Raw genomic sequence first — 19,297 nt, forward strand, 5'->3', positions numbered from 1 at the left:
TCTCGAATAATAAGCTAGGGTTTATAATAACATAATTTTGTCAAACTCAAACATAGAATTTTGTCAAAAAGTAAATTGATTGACCCTTACTTTATCCTCCCAATTAATAAGTTAACCATTTTATAATTATATCCGATAAGACTTTAAAAGTAAGATTAGGTTTTAATCTGTATACTTGTGTAACTGGTGATGCCTAAAAACAAGGTAAGTATGGGATTTGGATCATCTTCAATACACTATTCAATAATCATTTTGTTAAACTTAATACTTCTTGCCCTTTATTTTTGTTATGCATGCATGTCGCGATCTATTACAAACTGCAACACCGCACATTCTTTTTTATGATCCAAAATGTTATGGGGTTTAGGAATTGCAACAGGTTTTCGAGGTCAAAATTAAACGTTTTAAACTACTTATCGACCTATATAAACCCCTTGTACGTGCAACGCCACAGATTAGAAGTCTGAAATTAACCTCATGAGAAGGGGATCATACTGCCAACACCATGGCAAGTCATGTCCAATGATAGGCAACAAGAAATGACCATGCCGTGCAATCAACATGAACTAATAACAACAAAAATTGTAACCAAGGGGCAGATATTTTAAGTTTTTTATTTAAAGGTAGCTTTATGCTATGGTAGAAGCTTTATGTCTTCAAGTTGTCAATTCTTTCTAAATATCTACTAAGATAGGATGGATACTTGGTGTATCCTCTGGTAGTAAGAACATATCCCATAAATAATTAAGAGAAGGAACCCTTGTTCAAGTGACTTTACCAGAAAAAACTGCCAACTGCCATAATAAACTATCTAGAAAATAAAGAACATTGTACCTATATCTATTATTGGATGGATTAGTGCTTAAGTTTGTAATTAATCTAATCCATGATGAGACTTTCTATGCCTATATTGGACAAGAGAAAACAGTTTCATTAAAGTTTGGAAATCTAAAGGACAGAAATTCGATAACGAAGAATTTGTTTTTAGTTGTCATTTTTGTGTTAGAAATAGAAGGAAAATTTATGGAAGACATGAGGGATATAAAAGAATAGAGGAAGGATGGTGGAAGAGAAATGTAGAAAATGTATAAGGAGATATATATATATATATATATATATATATATATATATATAGAGAGAGAGAGAGAGAGAGAGAGAGAGAGAGAGAGAGAAAATAAAACCTACAAATGAAAAACTATGTTAAGTTATATTAACTTGAAAGATTTTGTTTTCATTTATAGTCCGTTTTTCAACTTTCACCTTTTTCATATCTCAATCCACCACATATTTCCTTATATCTCAAGCATAAGAAAATAAAAAGAAAGAACTAATAATGAAATGGTTATCAAACTATTCTTAATTGTCAAAGAATAAAATTACTTGTATCATCCTTTCAACAAAAAAAAAAAAAAACTTGTACGGTTGTATCATATTTACTAATTGTGCAAGATAATGCATACACTTGTTTTTTCTTTTGGCATGGTATCATTAAACAATGATAACATTCTTTAAAAATGCATTAAATAAAAGGAAAAAAAAGTAAAGCAAGTGGAAATTTGTACAGAATCAATGCAAACAAAAATCCCATTTCCTCTACCTATTCATCTTGTGTAACTCTGATATCCAAATTCTTTTAGGAACTCAATTTTCGCATGGTGAAGAAGTTTTTTTTCTTCATATTTTTATGAACATTTTAAAGAATTTAAAGGAATAAAAGATAATAAATTAAACAATTAACCCAAGTGCAGAGTATCTTAATTCCAGTCCATGAATCAAATCACACTTTTTGCAAAACTATGCAGGACTCAATTGGTCCCAATACGTTTCGATGTGGGTAGAAGAACAATTGAAATTCCATGTTCTTTACGTGCACGTCAAGTGTAAAAAAAATTGAAATTCCATTTTCTTGCAAAATGAAATGAATAATATATCATGCAGCAAATTAAAAACATACATGTTGACACCAAAAATAAAAAATAAAAAAAATACATGATTGCTGCTACGATAAGATCAGAACCAATAATGCCAACTTGTTTAAGCATGAAGTGACAATGGACTATCTGGAACATGCATTCCCATTACATATTTAAAGAGTCCAACGTGGAAAATCATATTTACAATCACATCTATATTTATATATTTATATATTTACATATAGTTGGTGACATGTCACATGTTCTAAGCTTAGTCAGTACCAAAATCTAAAGGTCGCTTGGAGCATCTGCCGATCACTGAACTTCCCCTACCTCCACTTGCAAAAATTTCTCTAACAGAAAATGCCACAGAGAGAGAGAGAGAGAGAGAGAGAGAGAGAGAGAGATCTAGCACAGTGAAAGCATCTAAGAGTTAGGGTTTAAGTAGTTCTTCGTAAAGTTCGATGCACCAATGAAAAAAAGGAAAACTAATGAAAAAGATTTGAAAACTTTGAGTTTTAATGATAAGGACAAAATAAAGGGTAAAGAAATAGTATCAGGATTGACTTTTTAGTGTAAAAATGTGATTTTTTTTGTTAAAGTGAATAGCACCGAGAGCTTTTCATTAAAGTTCTCATAAAAAAATACTTTCAACAGAATTGCTCATGGTAAAATGTGTCCAACATATTACGCATACTCTGAAATAAACCCTATTTGATCAGGATAAATCACCTACATCTCCTTGACAAAGATATGTAAGTGCAAAATTTGTATAAAAATTCTACTGTGCCGGGTTTTTAACATTTAGATCTTAATTTTTTATATTCTTAAATAAGGATCCGTAGATAAGAAATTTAAAATATCACAAACTCTGAAACACCATAAAAAAAATCTCAAGTTTGTAATAATGCAGTGTTATAACTACAACTGCAATACCAACAACAAAAAAAATGAATGGGAGTCTGAGAGAGGAGGAACTATGTTATATATTCCTACATAATTGGGGGTAGAAAGATTGAAAGAGGACAATAATGGAAAAAGCATGAAGCATATGAATAATAAAAGCAGGGTGTTTACTACGGGCCAAATGGGCTATGATAGTGGATCCTTTTACGTGTCAGATTCCTGTCTGTGGGCCCACATTTCTTTGACCCATGGAGTTTGGGTTGGGGGTGACTCTCCACAAGGACAGGCTGAGGATAAGAACCGAATTGGTAAACGGCGAACAACATGCAGAAAGTTTGTCCTACACTTGGGACATGTTTGGGAAGCGTCAAATCACTTCAAATGGTGTGCCCGAGCCAATTTATCAAATAATTGTCTGTCACTGTGTTTCCAAGAATAACTAGAATTCTCTCTCTTTTTCTTTTCATTATTTTTCATCTCTTCATTTCATATTCTTTATTTTATCTTTCTTTTTTTATAAAAAATTAATATAAGTTGTTAACTTGATTTAACTATAATCGTTCAAATAGGAGAAGAGGAGAGACGAGGAAAAAAAAAAAAATCCTATTCCTTCCTAGAAACCCTACTGTCCCACAGTACGTTGCCAAACAATCCTTTAGTTTCCTTCTTTATTTTATGAACAAGAATTTAGAAGGCTAGGCATATTTTAGAATGATTCTTTAGATTTTAGAATCAAAACCTCTAATTTCAGGGTTTATTTTAATGTCGCAAAATATTTTCAACTTTAAAATTGGGCAATCAACATCTTTTGCTGTTAAAGTAATGTCAATAATTCATCGAAAACATGAAATTATTTATTAACTTAACCAAAATTCCTATTATTTTTTTGCAGCCGATAGTTTGGCAAGTTTTAGTCGTGCTCCAGATTTAGGAAATCTTTACATTAACGGTTTTATTTATTTATTTATTATTTATTTATATTCATAGTTTTATTCTTGAGGATCATCTTAACGTGTCCAACTTTCGAATCCTAAACTATTTCTTGCTTTGTTTTGTTTGGGCTTCAAGGGTTTTCACCAAAAAAAATATATTGTTATAAATATGTAACAGTTAGAGAGAGATAATTTTTACAGGAGCGAAACAGGTGTAAAGTATCACACTGTAATTATAGCACAAGAGGATAACAAATAAAAGACGGAGGAATGGATGATATTATTAATCTTTCTTTCTTTCTGTATATTCTCTCTATATATTTTGAAAGCATACGGAGTGCTTTATTTATAGAGCAATTCCGAACTAGTGCATTAACTGCACTTTGAAATTTACATCGCCCTTTTTGACAATACAATCTCTTGCATTTCCAAATTCACTTTCACTTTGCATGGGCATTGAAAATGTGTGTGTGGGCATTCACAACAATGCCAACATTGTCAAAATTGCCAATGTTTTCAATACTCCCCCTTGGATGCCCACATATCAACATTAGTTGCCTCGTTAAAACCCTGCTTGGAAAAACCCAGTTGGAAAAAACCATAGCGAAAGAAAAAGAGTATAACTTTACTTGGATTGTTGATATAGTGTTAAGTATGCTTATGTTGCCTCATTAAAACCTTGATAGGAAAAACCCAGTGGGAAAAATCATAATCGAATGAAAATAGTACAACATGCATGTATTATGGATGCTCCTCCTGATATGTATCTCCCCTTGATTCCACATTCTCCAAATTTAGCTGTTTGGTAAGTCGACGTAATCCGATACTTTGCACTAACTTCTGAAACGTGCATTTTGGTAGAGATTTGGTGAACAAATTTGCCAGAGTTTCATTAGAACGGATTTGTCTAACTTCAATAACTTTAGCCTTCTGGAGCTTATGTGCATTGAAAAACTTTGGAGATATGTGTTTAGTCTTATCGCCCTTGATGAATCCTTCCTTCATTTGGGCAACACAAGCTGCATTATCTTCATGAATGACAGTTGAAGTGTCTGTCTTTGAAGGTAGACCACATGAATTTCGAATATGATGAATCATTGATCTTAACCAAGAACATTCACGACTTGCTTCATGTTAAGCAAGTATTTCTGAATGATTTGAAGATGTAGCAACTAATGTTTGCTTTGTTGAGCGCCATGAGATTGTTGTATCTCCATTCTTGAACACATCCAATTTGTGAGAGGGCTTTATGCAGATCAGAGAGAAAACCAGCATCTGCATATCCAACAAGGACTTGGTCATTTGTGGAGTTCTTTGAGTAGAAGAGACCTATGTCTGTTGTCCCACGAAGGTATCGCAATACATCTTTGACACTCTTCCAATGACAAATTGTTGGAGCAGAGCTATACCTTGCTAACAAGTTGACTGAAAAAGCTATATTTGGTCTAGTACATTGTGCTAAATACAACAAAGCACCTATTACATTCAGATATGATACTTCTGGACCAAGGACCAGTTCATCATCTTCTTTTGGACAAAATGGATCTTTCTTAATGTCCAGAGAACGAACAACCATTGGCGTGTTGAGTGGATAAGCTTTGTCCTTGCCAAATCGCTTCAGAATTTTTTCAATATAAGCTGGTTGGTGGACCAAAATTCCACTAGCACAATGCTCGATCTGCAGGCTAAGAAAAAATTTCATTTTTCCAAGGTCTTTCATTTCAAATTCGTTTTTCAGATATTCAACAGTTTTATGTAACTCTTCAGGAGTTCCAACTAGGTTCATATCATTGACATATACTGCCACTATAGCAAATCCAGAGTTGGATTTCTTAATGAACACACAAGGGCAAATGACATTGTTGATATACCCTTCTTTGATCAAATACTCATTGAGACGATTATACCACATTCGCCCAAATTGTTTTAGCCCATACAATGATCGCTTTAATTTGATTGAGAGCATACCTCATGATTTGTTAGCTGTTTCAGGCGACTTAAGTCCTTCTGGGACTTTCATATATATGTCAGTATCTAATTCTCCATATAGATACGTAGTGATGACATCCATAAGTCGCATGTCAAGCTTTTCTAAAACCACTAAACTTATTAAGTAATGGAACGTAATTGCGTCAATTATAGGATAGTATGTCTCCTCATAATCAATTCTAGGTCTTTGCGAAAAGCCTTGTGCAACGAGTCATGCTTTATATCTTGCAATCTCGTTTTTCTCATTGTGTTTCCTAGTGAATACCCATTTATAACTCACGGGGTTTACACCAGGCGGGGTTTGGACTACTGGTCCAAAAACATTTCGCCTTTCCAAGGAATTTAATTCTGCCTGGATTGCATCTTTCCACTTAGGCCAATCTTGTCTCTGTTTACATTCATCAACAAAGCGGGGCTCAATATCATCACTTAATATGATTTCAATGGCTACTGCGAATGCAAACATATTGTCAATGATTATTTCATTTTGATCCCACAATTCACTAATACATGCATAATTTATGGAGATTTCTTTGCTCTCATGTACTGCTTTCTCTTCAGGGACATGTGTCTCATCAAGGACATTTTCTTCTTTTGGAAGTCCATAATCATGAATTGTGGATTTGTCATTCATTCTCTCTTCCTGAATGATTTCATTTGGATTCAGCTGTGCCCTTGTCTTTCTCTTTCGATGGGCTGAATCTTTTGAACCTGGTGGTCTACCACGCTTCAGGCCTGCACCAGATGAATCATTCGCTGCCACTTTATTTTGTCCAACAGGGACATCAATTCTTGCAAGTGCATTTGCAACTGGTATATGTGATTTTGTCACTTTCATATCATCATTAAATGCATCTGGCATTTGATTGGCAATGCTTTGAAGATGAACGATTCTGTTCATTTCATTTTCACATTGAGTGCTACGTGGATCAAAATGAGACAAAGTGGGAACAACCCATGTCAGCTTTTTCGTTCTTTTGGAACGGTCTTTTCTCCCCCTAACGACGAGAAGATTGTCTCATCCAAGTGACAATCAGCAAAACGAGCTGTAAACATATCACCTGTCAAGGGTTCCAAATATCTAATGATAGATGGTGAATCAAAACCCACATAAATTCTCAGTCTACGGTAAGGTCCCATTTTAGTGCGTTGTGGGGGTGCAATAGGCACATAAACAGCACAACCAAAAACTCGTAAATATGAAATGTTTGGCTGATGCCCAAACACGAGTTGTATTGAGGAGTATTGGTGGTTGGCTATAGGTGTCAATCGAACCAATGATGCAGCATGTAAGATGGCATGTCCCCATGCAGAAACTGACAATTTTGTTTTCATAAGCAGAGTCGAGCTATTAACTGAAGCTGCTTGATCAATGCTTTTGCTAGATCATTTTGAGTATGGACATGAGGAACGAAGTGTTCAACATCGATGCCCAATGTTATGCAGTAATCATCAAAGGTTTAAGACGTAAATTCACCAACGTTATCAAGTCGAATTGACTTAATGGGATAATCTGGGAATTGTGCTCGTAACTTAGTTATCTGAGCAAGAAGTCTCGCAAAAGCTACATTTCGAGTAGACAAGAGACAAACATGTGACCATATGGTAGATGCATCAACCAAAACCATAAAATATCTAAATGGTCCACAAGATGGTTGAATAGGTCCACAAATATCCCTTTGGATTCTTTACAGAAATGATGGGGATTAAGCATCATCTTTTAGTTGTGATGGTCTTATTACCAACTTCCCTTGAGAACAAGCTTTGCAAGGGTTATCATTTGTGATATCAATGTCCCTACTCAATAATGGATGTCCATTAGAGTTAGTAATGATTCTACGCATCATGGTAGATTCTGAGTGACCCAGACGGTCATGCCAAAGCATGTAAACTTTTGAATCAATGAACTTCTGGTTCATGACAGTATGTGATTCAACTGTCTTTATGTATGTATAATACAATCCACTCGACAAACCATGCAACTTCTCCGGTATCATTGGAGGTAATGTATAGATACTCCACATTTTCTGCACTTTTCGTTTCAATGTGGTATCCATTTAAACGTATGTCTTTGAAACTCAACAAATTTCGAGTAGATTGAGTAGCGTGCAATGCATTTTGTATGGACAATATTGTTCTATTTGGTAACATAATATGGGCTTTCCCTGAGCCTTCAATCACATCTGATTGGCCTGATATTGTTGTTACCTTTACTTTTGTAAACATCAAGCTTGAGAAATACTTTCGATCTCGAAGTATTGTATGCGTTGTTGCGCAGTCTGTAAAACAAATGTCTCCGTCATTTCTCATGTTTTGAGAATGACCATAGTTTTTATCCATGCTCTCTAAGTAAGGGAATCAGAGTTAGAAGCAAGTTATAACAGGAAATTTACATGCCACTTTTATTGAATCTGAAATGCCAGTTTTAAACTATAAGTTCAACATAATAAAAGTACATAAACATAAACGATTCAGTCAGACCGGTATACTTCATTCTCCCTTTCCATAATGAAGTCTGAAACATTTAGGTGGGTTGTGTTCAACTGTCCTGATAAGTCACACACTTGATTAGGTATATCCATTGGTTTAGCCTGGTCGAGAAAATTAGTCTCGACACCCTTTTCCTTGAGGGAGGCTTGATACAGATCCACCAGATGTTTTGGAGTACGACAAGTACGCACCCAATGCCTATTGCCACCACACCTATGGCAGGCTCCTTCAGAGTTCCTAGAAGCATTGTTCATGTGAGTTTTGCCTTTGTGATGATTCATATATTTGAAGCTCGGGCCTGAATTATGCCTTGGAACCTGGTTGTGAAACTGACCACCATGGTTCTTGCCTTTCCTATTCCATCGACCTCGCTTGTGGCCACGTCTTCGTTTATGATTATCGCCACCAGAAGATGTGACGTTCATTTCGAGGGAAGCAACATTCACTTATGGGAATGGTGCAGATCCAGTAGGTCGAGAATGATGATTTTTTATCAGGAGCTTATTGTTCTGTTCAGCTACCAGGAACATAGATATCAGTTGGTTGTATTCAGTGTAGCCTCATGCTCTATACTACTGCTGCATGAGCACGTTAGATGCATGAAATGTGCTGAAAGTCTTTTCCAGCAAATCTTCATCAGTAATGGTATCCCCATAGAGCTTCATCTGAAAGTTAATTTTGAACAACGCAGAATTGTACTCAGCTACTGACTTGAAATCCTGGATCCTTAGGTGAGTCCACTCGTATGGATCTCTTGGAAGAATCACCATTGTCTAGTGATTGTATCTGTTTCTCAATGCATTCCAAAGAGTTAATGGATCTTCAATCGTTAAGTACTCGCTCTTTAGTGCCTTATCAAGATGGCGACGAATAAAAATCATGGCCTTCGCCCAATCTTGAGAGGATGAGCTGCTTTCTTCCCTGATGGTATCTCTAAGATTCCCTGCCTCCAGATGGATCTTGGTATCCAGTACCCAGGTAAGGTAATTTTTCCTGGTAATGTCCAGGGTAGCATATTCAAGCTTTGCCAAGTTCACCATTTTCTTTTCTGAAAGAAAAATGAGATGTGTAAGAACTTGTAATAATATGTATTCCTGGAGGAATATAGTGTTAGAACTTCTGGCTCGAGATTTTCAGGGTGAATGAGAAGGGCGATTGTACCGCACCATTCTCATTGAAATAATGTAACATAGAATATGCGATTATTCCGCACCACTCAAGTAGCAAGGAAAATTTAAATACGCATAGCAGCGTGGGCGATTATACCGCACCACCTAAAATTGCAATGAAATTAAATAGCAGGCAAATTAAATATGCAAGGTAGGACGGGTGATTATACCGCTCCACCTAAAATTTGCAATAAAATTAAATCTGTAGTCCAAGATAGGTGATGATACCACACCATCTTTGATCGCAGTAAGATTAAGTTTGCAATTCAAGATGGGCGATTGTACCGCAACATCTTGGATTGCAGTAAAAATAAATATTGGGTTAGTAATCAATATCAATACCAAACAAGAAATCAAAGATGTATGTAACCGTTAGGTTGAGAACTAGAAGCAGGCATGGAGCAAACAATTTGTCGCGAGGGGTATATCGCGCAGTTGAGGCAGAGGAAGAAGATGAACAGTAAAAACCTTAGAGCAAACATTTTTTTTTTTTTCGGCGAAGAGAAATGATTTTCATTCGGCGAAGAGGAATGAGAAATAGTTATATTAAGAGACTTGTGCAGATAACGTGTTATAAATATGTAACAGTTAGAGAGAGATAACCTTTACTGGAGCGAAGTAGGTGTAAAGTATCACACTGTAATTATAGCACAAAAGGATAACAAATAAAGGACGGAGGAATATATGATATTATTGATCTTTCTTTCTGTATATTCTCTCTATATATTTTGAAAGCATACGGAGTGCTCTATTTATAGAGCAACTCCGAACTAATGCATTAACTGCACTTTGAAATTTACATCACTCCTTTTGACAATACAATCTCATGCATTTCCAAATTCACTTTCATGTTGCATGGGCATTGAAAATGTGTGTGTGGGCATTCATAACAATGCCAACATTGTCAAAATTGCCAATGTTTTCAACATATATAAAATTATTCAAACTCAGTGCATTTATAAGGTTATTTCTTGGAGCAATCAAATTTATGGACAGTTATTTTCTGAAGTCTTACTTAAGGTCTCATCTGTATATGCATGAGAACATTATGTTGTCCCAGGTGGCAAGATTAGGTACTGCAAATCTTCCATATATCATGGGATTTTGGGATGGTTGCCTTAACGACTTCAAATTAGGTGGGAGGCCCCTAGCTTGGGAGTAGGTGGTGAGGTTTCACAAGAAAATGTGTTTTTAATCATTTTACGGTAGTATTAGTTTTATTAGATTGCTTAAGGGAAGAGATCCCCATTTTTTGAAAAAAATGGGGATTAGGTGTGGGGCCCACTCCACATCGAATTTCAACGATCCGAACCGTCTATTTTGTTAGTCTCGATTCATAGATCATCCTTGCAAAATATTAGCTAAATCGGAAATGTTTAAGACATCTAATTGGGTTCAAGGAAATGAACGAATACTTTGTTATATAAGAAAAAATGAAATTTGATCTTGATAATTAAATAGGCAAACGGTTTCAAATTGAATTGAATTTTTGCAAGGATGATCTATGAATCGAGACTAACAAAATAGACGGTTCGGATCATTGAAATTCGATGTGGAGTGGGCCCCACACCTAATCCCCATTTTTTTCAAAAAATGGGGATCCCTTCCCTTAAGCAATCTGTTAGTTTTATATAGTTTACAAAGAACAAAGTGGACCGTCTGCATCTCCCCCACCCCCCACCCCCCAAAAAAAAACCCCAAAAAAAAAAAGAAAAAGAAAGAAAGCTATTAAGTACACTCTGAAAAATAAATCTGGATTTGAAGTAATTCTGTACAACCACACCACAACGATGTCCAGAAAAAGGAAAACAAATGTGATGCATGGCCTCACAACCAAAAAGCGAACGTACCACAAATATTAAACAAAAACAAGAAGATAAAAAACGAACGAAAGAAAAGAAGAATGTTAAAAAAAAAAGCCAGGAAAAGTCACTATCGGAAACTTTTTACTTCTTGTTAGCTTGTTGGTTGTCTAAGAATATCCCGGTGATGCCATTTTAATCAAGCACAGGATTCAGACACTCGTACTCGATGTCTTGTGCCATCATCATCTTAATCCACAAAAACACAATGTTTGATTATGGAAACTAATCTGCAACAATTGTTCCTATAAAAATATAAATAGCTTTTTTTTTCCTTTTATAAAAATGTCTATTTAACATGTCACTGTCAGTTGGGAGTGTTCATCCACCTTACAAATTATTGTAACATTCTTTAACATTTTTGACGTGGGACGACAAAGTTTCACATCTTAAGATGTCATCTTACATGTAGCGAAGCCTACACACAAACTATTTAACTAAGTGACATGAAGCATGTGTAGCCGTTGATGTGGTTGCAAATTCTTGTCCTAGCGGATGACCACAAAACCTGCAAAAATGATAACACGAAAGATCAATTGACTAACACCGGTGGTGTTTGCCAAATGAACTTTGATGCCTAAGACAATCTCAAGAGGAAATGTCAAATTTTAAAGTGAAATTTAAATTTGAAGGCTTATGTAGCATTTTGATTTTTTTATATTTTGTTTTCATGCGATATGTCAAATTTAAACTATTATTTATTGTATTATTTATAATTGTAATAAGTATTTTGGAACAATGAATAATAATAAAAATAGTAAAAAAACATTTACTAATTACTAAAAATTAGATTTGAAGCTGCTGTCAAATTTAACAGCAACCACTTTTGATGTCAGTCCACATCATGCCACGTAAGAATTGACATTTCGGTTGGAAAACACTAAAGTTGTCTTTTTAGCTGTTATTACTGATGTGGACTTTTTAACTTTTCCTTTGGAGATGCTCACAGATACAGAAAAAAAGGTTCTCTATTGATTCAAACGTTGTACCTATGAGATAGAGATAGGGAAAGAGGGAAAAACCAAAGATTTCACATATTACTTTTGATCGAAAAATCAATCTGATTTATTTCGTACCTTTCGCTCAATGATAATATGGGTTCAACTCTATGTATTCCTCTATCCGTAGAGTATATTGAATGTACAAAAATGGCTATAAGTTATTCGTATTAACACCTACTCTAGAAGGAATATTTTTATGCGGTCTCTTTATGTTCAAAAAAGCAAGATTTTTTAGATACAAGAAGGACAAATCTTATATATATATATTTTTTTTCAAGACTTACTTGGATCATAACACAGATATCTATTTAGTAAAATATGGTATAATATGCGCTTTCTTCAGGCATAAGCTCTTATGTATATGTGTAATCCCATTGAATTTCATTCAGAGGAGAAACCTTATAAAGATTGTATTGATTATTATAAAATATACAGGAAGTTAGAGAGAGTGTGAGAAAAACTGAAAGTTTTGCAGAGGATTCTAAATTTAGTTCTCGATTACCTGTTTTCTTGAATGACGGCTATATATATGGGAGTTCGGGGATGAGTGTGGCTAGGGATGATGTTTCTATTACCAGAACTCAATGAAGAATAAGAGAGTTGATGTTTCAATTGGCCAAAAATCATGTATGAGAGGACGGTCGCAAATAAAATTAACAAAGGGAAAAAAAATTCTTTTACTGGACTAGCTATTAGCTTTTTTATTTTAATGAAAATAGTTTTACCGCCAAACTTTCGCAGATGGAGGGAAAAACACAAAAACTCATTGCGACTGACCTCTGTAGTCTTTAGTTTTCGGGCCGGTTGCAATCTCTATTGATATATCCACTCTCTTTCCTCCCTTGTTTCTCTTACCTTCTAACTATCTCCTGCTTTGACTAATAGTAGAGAGCCTTCAGTTGCGGTTATGTCTTACTACTTAACATAGGATTTTAGAGCGACAGTATTTGTTCAACTATGAGGTTGTGATTTTTGTGGTTCTTGTAGTTTGTGCGTTTGCAAGGGACTATGAGGATGAAGTTTGACAATTGTTCGAGGTGACTAATAGCTATGTTGCTTTGGCAAAGATTGCAAGAAAACAAAGGGTGGTGCGGTCTTTGCTCGTGGTGCCTTTAAGGTACCGTTTGGTACGTGGGACGGGACGGAACAGAATGGAACGAAACATTCTGTTCCACGTTTAGTGCACCTAAAATGAGTGGTACGCGCTGTTCCATATGACGAATTTTGGGTGAATTTTCATTCCGCCTCACCCCCCTGGAATGACTCGTTGCAAATCCGTGGAACACAAAATTATAACCTCTATGTTTCCTTCTTCTTCCTCCTTGTATCCATCCGAGGGCATCTTTGCTCCCTCTCCATTCTGTCCCGTCCTATCCCGTCCGGTCTGCATACCAAACGATATTAAGGACGGTTTTCCAGCTTGTAAGGTTTCGTCCTCGCCAATGTTACCTTCCCAGTTGGATGTCAGCCATGTGGTTGATAAATTATATTGTTATTTCTAATGCATTTGTAATTGTGAAATTTTGGTATTTTTAGGCATATGTGGCATTTTTTTTTTGTTTTAGAGATTTTCATGTGATTTTTCCTAGATTAAGTATACTCTAAGGCCCACATTAGGTGTATATGGGCTATATAAATTCGGGGCAGTTCCGTGGAAATAATTTTTTTACACAATTTCCTAAACACGTTTTGTAGGTCCATTTTGTAATATATTTTTATAATTTGAACCGTCTATATTTGAGCACATCATTCATAGATCATCCTTACAAAAAAATTGACAAATCCAAAACTATTGAGACATTCATTTGTATTGAAGGAAATGGATGAATACGGTTCAACAAAGAAACACTAAATTTAATCCAACGGTCATATGGTTTTGAATTTGGGTGATTTTTGGTACGATCTTGAGAGAAAACCTAAAATATGGACAAATTGGATCATTGAATTACATTACTAAATAAGTCCTACAAAAATGCATGTAAAAAATAATGCCATGAATCGACCCCTATAAATTCAGGATTATTCTTAACAAAATATTCTTTTGACCTTAAAAAAAAATGGACTACTGTTCTCCACTACTAAAAAAAAAATCTCATATGATCTGTACAAATCTTTGAAAAACACATGACAGATACAAAATCTAGAAAAACATGTTCAATGTGTTGCCGATGTAGAAATCCTTCTGTCAATAATTAAAATTTGCACTAAAGAATAGTGTAAAATAGCGGTTGGTTCATGCACCAACATTTATATTTTCCCTTTTGTTTATATAAACGGTGAGCAATTCAATATAGTCTTATAGACGAACAATTAGCTCTTTGTTTGTATAGGATAATGACAATATACAATATTACAAATCTTTCTTAATCCAAATGATCTCTAAGATGTTGCTAAAGCTTCTTATCTTACCTAACATCTCTGTAATCTGTATATAAATAGTTGAAGATTATTTAAATATATATAGTACAATGAAACCTTATCTACATATTTGATGTTAATATGATTTCTTAGGCCTTCAAATTCTCAATAAAATAAAACATAATATAGCTCCAAAGTCGGTTGATCAGTGCATTGAAAAAGTGTGCGAAAAGCCGAAAAAGGGACACTATAATAATTGTATGAACCGAATTTAGCTGCCTCAAAAACTAAGAATAACGATGAGTCATTGGCATTAGGTCATGAGGAAACTATATATATCGTTTTTTGTTTATTAGTTTTTCTCTTTACTAACTTTGTGCAAAAGAGCTAAATAAAGCTCCTCAAAAGTTGGTTTTTAAAATCAAACGATATATATTATTTACAAAACGAAGGAGAAATAAAAAGTATAAAGTTCTCCATCTAACACAATTTCATTAAAATAAAATAAAAATTCGTTGTCACACAAAACATCCTACCATGTTCAACTAACTACCCTTTTCCTTTCACACTACTATGTACATGCATGAACTACTAGCTATTATAGTATTTTGTCTTTGTTGAAAGAGGAGGCTTTTACCAAGTTTTTTTAAATATATTTCCTGTGTCCCTGTCTTACTAATTTAGCGTTGTTTAACAAAGAAGAGCAAACATACTAATTAAGGGTAATTTGTTTTAATTAAAAATTAAAAAAAAAAACAAAAAACCTCTCCACCTTTTTCTCACTATCTTATTTCCTCTACAACGTATACGATTAGAAAAAAGTGTTTAACATAGCTCAATTACTATTACATTATTTTGTCGAATTAAATTATTCTCAAGTCAGCACCTGAATTTTGTTCAAAAAAAAAAAATTACAGCTCATCTTTGTATTAACAGAAAGGAAAAAGAAAAAAAGAAAACCTAGAAGAAAAAGAATAAATTGAGTGGTGAACTGGGAGACATCCAACGTAGAATAAAAAGCTTTTAGGGTTGTCATATTCTGGAATTTGATTGAGGGGGAAAATTGACATGCAAAATTAAATAACATGGGAAAGTGGCGGACAAAGATTTTCCTTCAAAACGTAACAGTTCAACGGCTTTAAACGGCCGCCAGAACACGTGGCCGGTGGCTGGACGACACGTGGTCGTACAATATCCAACAACATGAAAGCAAAAGATACGCTCCATCCAAAACGTGACGCGTGTGAAGCCACATCTTGACCCCTTTTAGGGTTCGTCCATCATCTAACCGACTTTTGGATTTGGCCGACTAATTGCTTTCTTTTGCTCATCACTTTCGGGCTTATGCTCGGACCCACGTTGGGTACTTGACTGAATCCATTGTCACTGCTTTTTGAGTGATATTTTGCGGTGGAAGTGGAAACTTTGGCCATGGAAATTTCTAAGAAGCATTTCATTGAAGAAGCAAGCTTTTTATTCTTTTTTTTTTCCAACGACCACGTCTATAATTTTATTTCATTTCATTTTCTTTCTAAAATGCTTAACTTTTAGGGAGTTTTTCTTTGGTTAATTGTTAGGGAGTTTTTCTTGGTTGAAAATTGATTAATTAGTTCGAGTACATCAAGTTCAAGTAATTTTCATAGTTCAAGTATTTCAGTTAGTTGAGTTGCTCAGTGAGTTTATATTGAGAAAAAAAGTTTTTACTTGCATCGATAACAAAGCTATAATGTTATGTTCTCGGATTACAAAAATTTATTGTGAACTATCATAGCTTGTGATTTTGATTTACCATCAATTATGAACGAAAGAATTATCATTTACTTTCCAGTGCTATATTTTTGTCTAAAAAATTTCTACACTTTACACCCTATCCTCTTAGAGTTAAAATCCTATATATGCCACTGCTAATTGACAACAATAATAAAGACATATATACAGAATAGAGGCATACTGAAGATGTGCTCGTGTTGCTGTAATTTCTTTTGAATGCATTTGTTGTGTTTTTCTTCTCTATGTGTTCAACATATATTTTCTTGCTATATTATTGAACTTTTGCTCACTAATTTCCAAGTTTGGATTATTATTATTATTTGTGGAAAATAGTAAACTTCATTAATGGTCATAATTATTACAGTCCTACATAAACAAAGCAGACAAAAATTAGTAAAAGAGAGTTATTCAAAATGAAGAGGAAGACCCATACAAACTTAGGCCCAAAAAAGCAAAAGACAACCATAACAAAAAAATAAAAACCCTAACTCAAACGCAACGTGCAACCCGCCGCTGCCAGTACGAAAATAACCCTAGGTTGAAGTCGGAAATAGAATCGCAGCACCACACAAAAACTTGTGTAAATGGACCTTTTCACCATCCTATTATAATCGATATCTGAAGATGCTTAGCATATCTAGCTGCCTAGTTTCTTTCAAAACTAGTTAGATGAACCCACAATTCAAGCTTAAGTTAATTCAAAGCAGTTTATTGGGCTATATTATTTGGCATGGACGTTGAATACAATTATACTTTCTGTGAATGCAAATCCGACTATATATTAACATGATTTTCAATTCATCGAGCCTTTCCAAGTGGCCTCTCCTCCATGTTCACCTTATTCATAATCATTTATCCAAATGTCAATGTCAATTTCTGGTGTTTATCTAGCAAACAATAAAGAGGAGAAAAAAAGTACCTATGAATTTCATTGCGGCCCAAATCAGGCCCAGTTAAAATTGTTATTCAAAACAATATTTTCTGGTGTCTCAGACCCAAATTTTGCATGTGGCATATCTCGCAAACATTTCTGATTTCTCATCATATTATTTTGCATGGCTAGTTTCTATTCTTTAGAATCTTTACGAAGGAAGATTCATGGATGTATGGCGGCTATTGCCGTTAGAACATCTTCGGTGAGGGGTTCTATATGAGGTTTGAAAAGTGGTGGATATAGTCAATTTTAGAGCTCTGAAGAATCTTTGGGGTTTTATTAAAGAATCTCTCCCAATGGGGAGCTATATCTTCCGGGCTCTATATATTTATTTATGTAGTAATTTGATTAAGCAATGATTTTTTTTGTGTGTGTTAGCTTTTCTTAAGTTGATTTTGTTGGAAAATATTATTATTTAGATTTATTTTAATGTTTGGTTTTTTGGGCTTAGCCCGTTAGTATTAGGGTTTTAGTCTAGGGTTTGCTTTGGTCTTTCTCTATATAAAGACCTATTTGTTTTGTTTCTGATTATTCAATCAATAATGCTATGTTTTTTGGTATATTGTTCAATATGGTATCAGAACAGGTTAACTGGACCTGTCTCGGTGCCGTCTGTCTGAGTGATTCATGAACTCGTGAGTATATCACCAGCACTGCACCACTGGACGCTTCCGACTGAACCTGTGCACCGACTAGAATTTATCTGATTGAACCTGTGCACCGACTGGAATCTATCTGACTGCAACCTGCTGCACCGACTTGAATTTGCATCTGCTCAGTTCGCTACAATCATCGCAGCCAACTGGACCACCGCCACACCGCACCCACCATCTGTCGCACTGCTTCAGTCTGCATCAATCTGCATCTGCATCAATTTGCATCAATTTGCATCAGTAATTTAGTTGAATATCAGAGTGCGGAACAAACAAGGTTACAAAATAATAGGAATTTTATTGAACAAACTGAGAATGCCAAGACGGCTACAAAAACCCTAGAGACTACATTATGACTAACTTGTTCCTAAAACTAAATTACAAGCTCTATTTATAGAGCAATAAACCTAAGAAACCCTAATGCGTAAATGCCAAAAATACCCTACTACAAAATCAAAACAAATCTCTAATTAATTTCCTAAATAAACCTAATAAATTCCAACACCCCCCGTCAAACTCATGGCGGTACACGACATGAGTTTGCCAACAAGCAGATGTGGATGCAAGCCTCCAAATTCCAATGCCGATGCCGATGCCGATTCCAATGCCGATGCCAATACCGATGCCAATTTCAATACGAAATTTCACCGATGCAAGTGCAAGATTCCAATGCCAGTGCAAATTCCAACTTCCGAACAAACAAACAAAAAACCATATTCAAAACCATATTTTTTCTTTGCCCGTGTGGGCCTAAGCCTCAAACCAGCCATACTTTTTTCCTTTTCTTATGACCTGGGGTCTTCTCCAGATCGCAAAACCAAATGATGCAGCAAACAAGTTTTGCAAAATAAAGGGATTGCAGCCGACAAAACAACTCTAGTGAACAGTCAAACTGCAGAAGGGAAAGCCTAAACGAGACCAAACAGAGTGACCAAGAACAAGGGACACAGAGCAAAGCGGAAGCGAAGCCTAAACGAGACCAAAAGTAAACCCAAAAACAAAATGCGACAAAACAAATTGATACCAACAAGAACGGATTGAACCCTAAGGATCGAACCTGGCTCTGATACCAAGTTGAATATCAGAGTGCGGAACAAACAAGGTTACAAAATAATAGGAATTTTTTGATTTGAAAAGGTTTGTGGGGCTATGTTTTTGGAATGATTTCTATTCCAAATAACCCTAAAGATGAGAAACATTTTGAATTGGTTGTTGCATGGGAGATGAATAATTCAAAGATTATTACGTGGATTAATAATTCTGTTGATTTGGCTATTGGAATGCAACTAGCTAAGTGTAGACATCGAAATTTCGTAAATA

General features: G+C 35.0%; 1 protein-coding gene across 1 annotated transcript; it reads right to left on the minus strand.

The window, feature by feature from the left end:
• Positions 1–4,880: 4,880 nt before the first annotated feature.
• Positions 4,881–9,000, minus strand: LOC139188679 (uncharacterized mitochondrial protein AtMg00810-like). The gene is made up of 2 exons (XM_070806343.1): positions 8,821–9,000; positions 4,881–5,582 (listed from the first exon to the last, which is right to left on the minus strand). Exons 1-2 carry the CDS (start codon positions 8,998–9,000, stop codon positions 4,881–4,883), a joined length of 882 nt encoding a protein of 293 aa, XP_070662444.1.
• Positions 9,001–19,297: the final 10,297 nt, after the last annotated feature.

This window comes from Malus domestica, chromosome 10, assembly GCF_042453785.1.
Source record: "Malus domestica chromosome 10, GDT2T_hap1".
Lineage (NCBI taxonomy): Eukaryota > Viridiplantae > Streptophyta > Magnoliopsida > Rosales > Rosaceae > Malus > Malus domestica.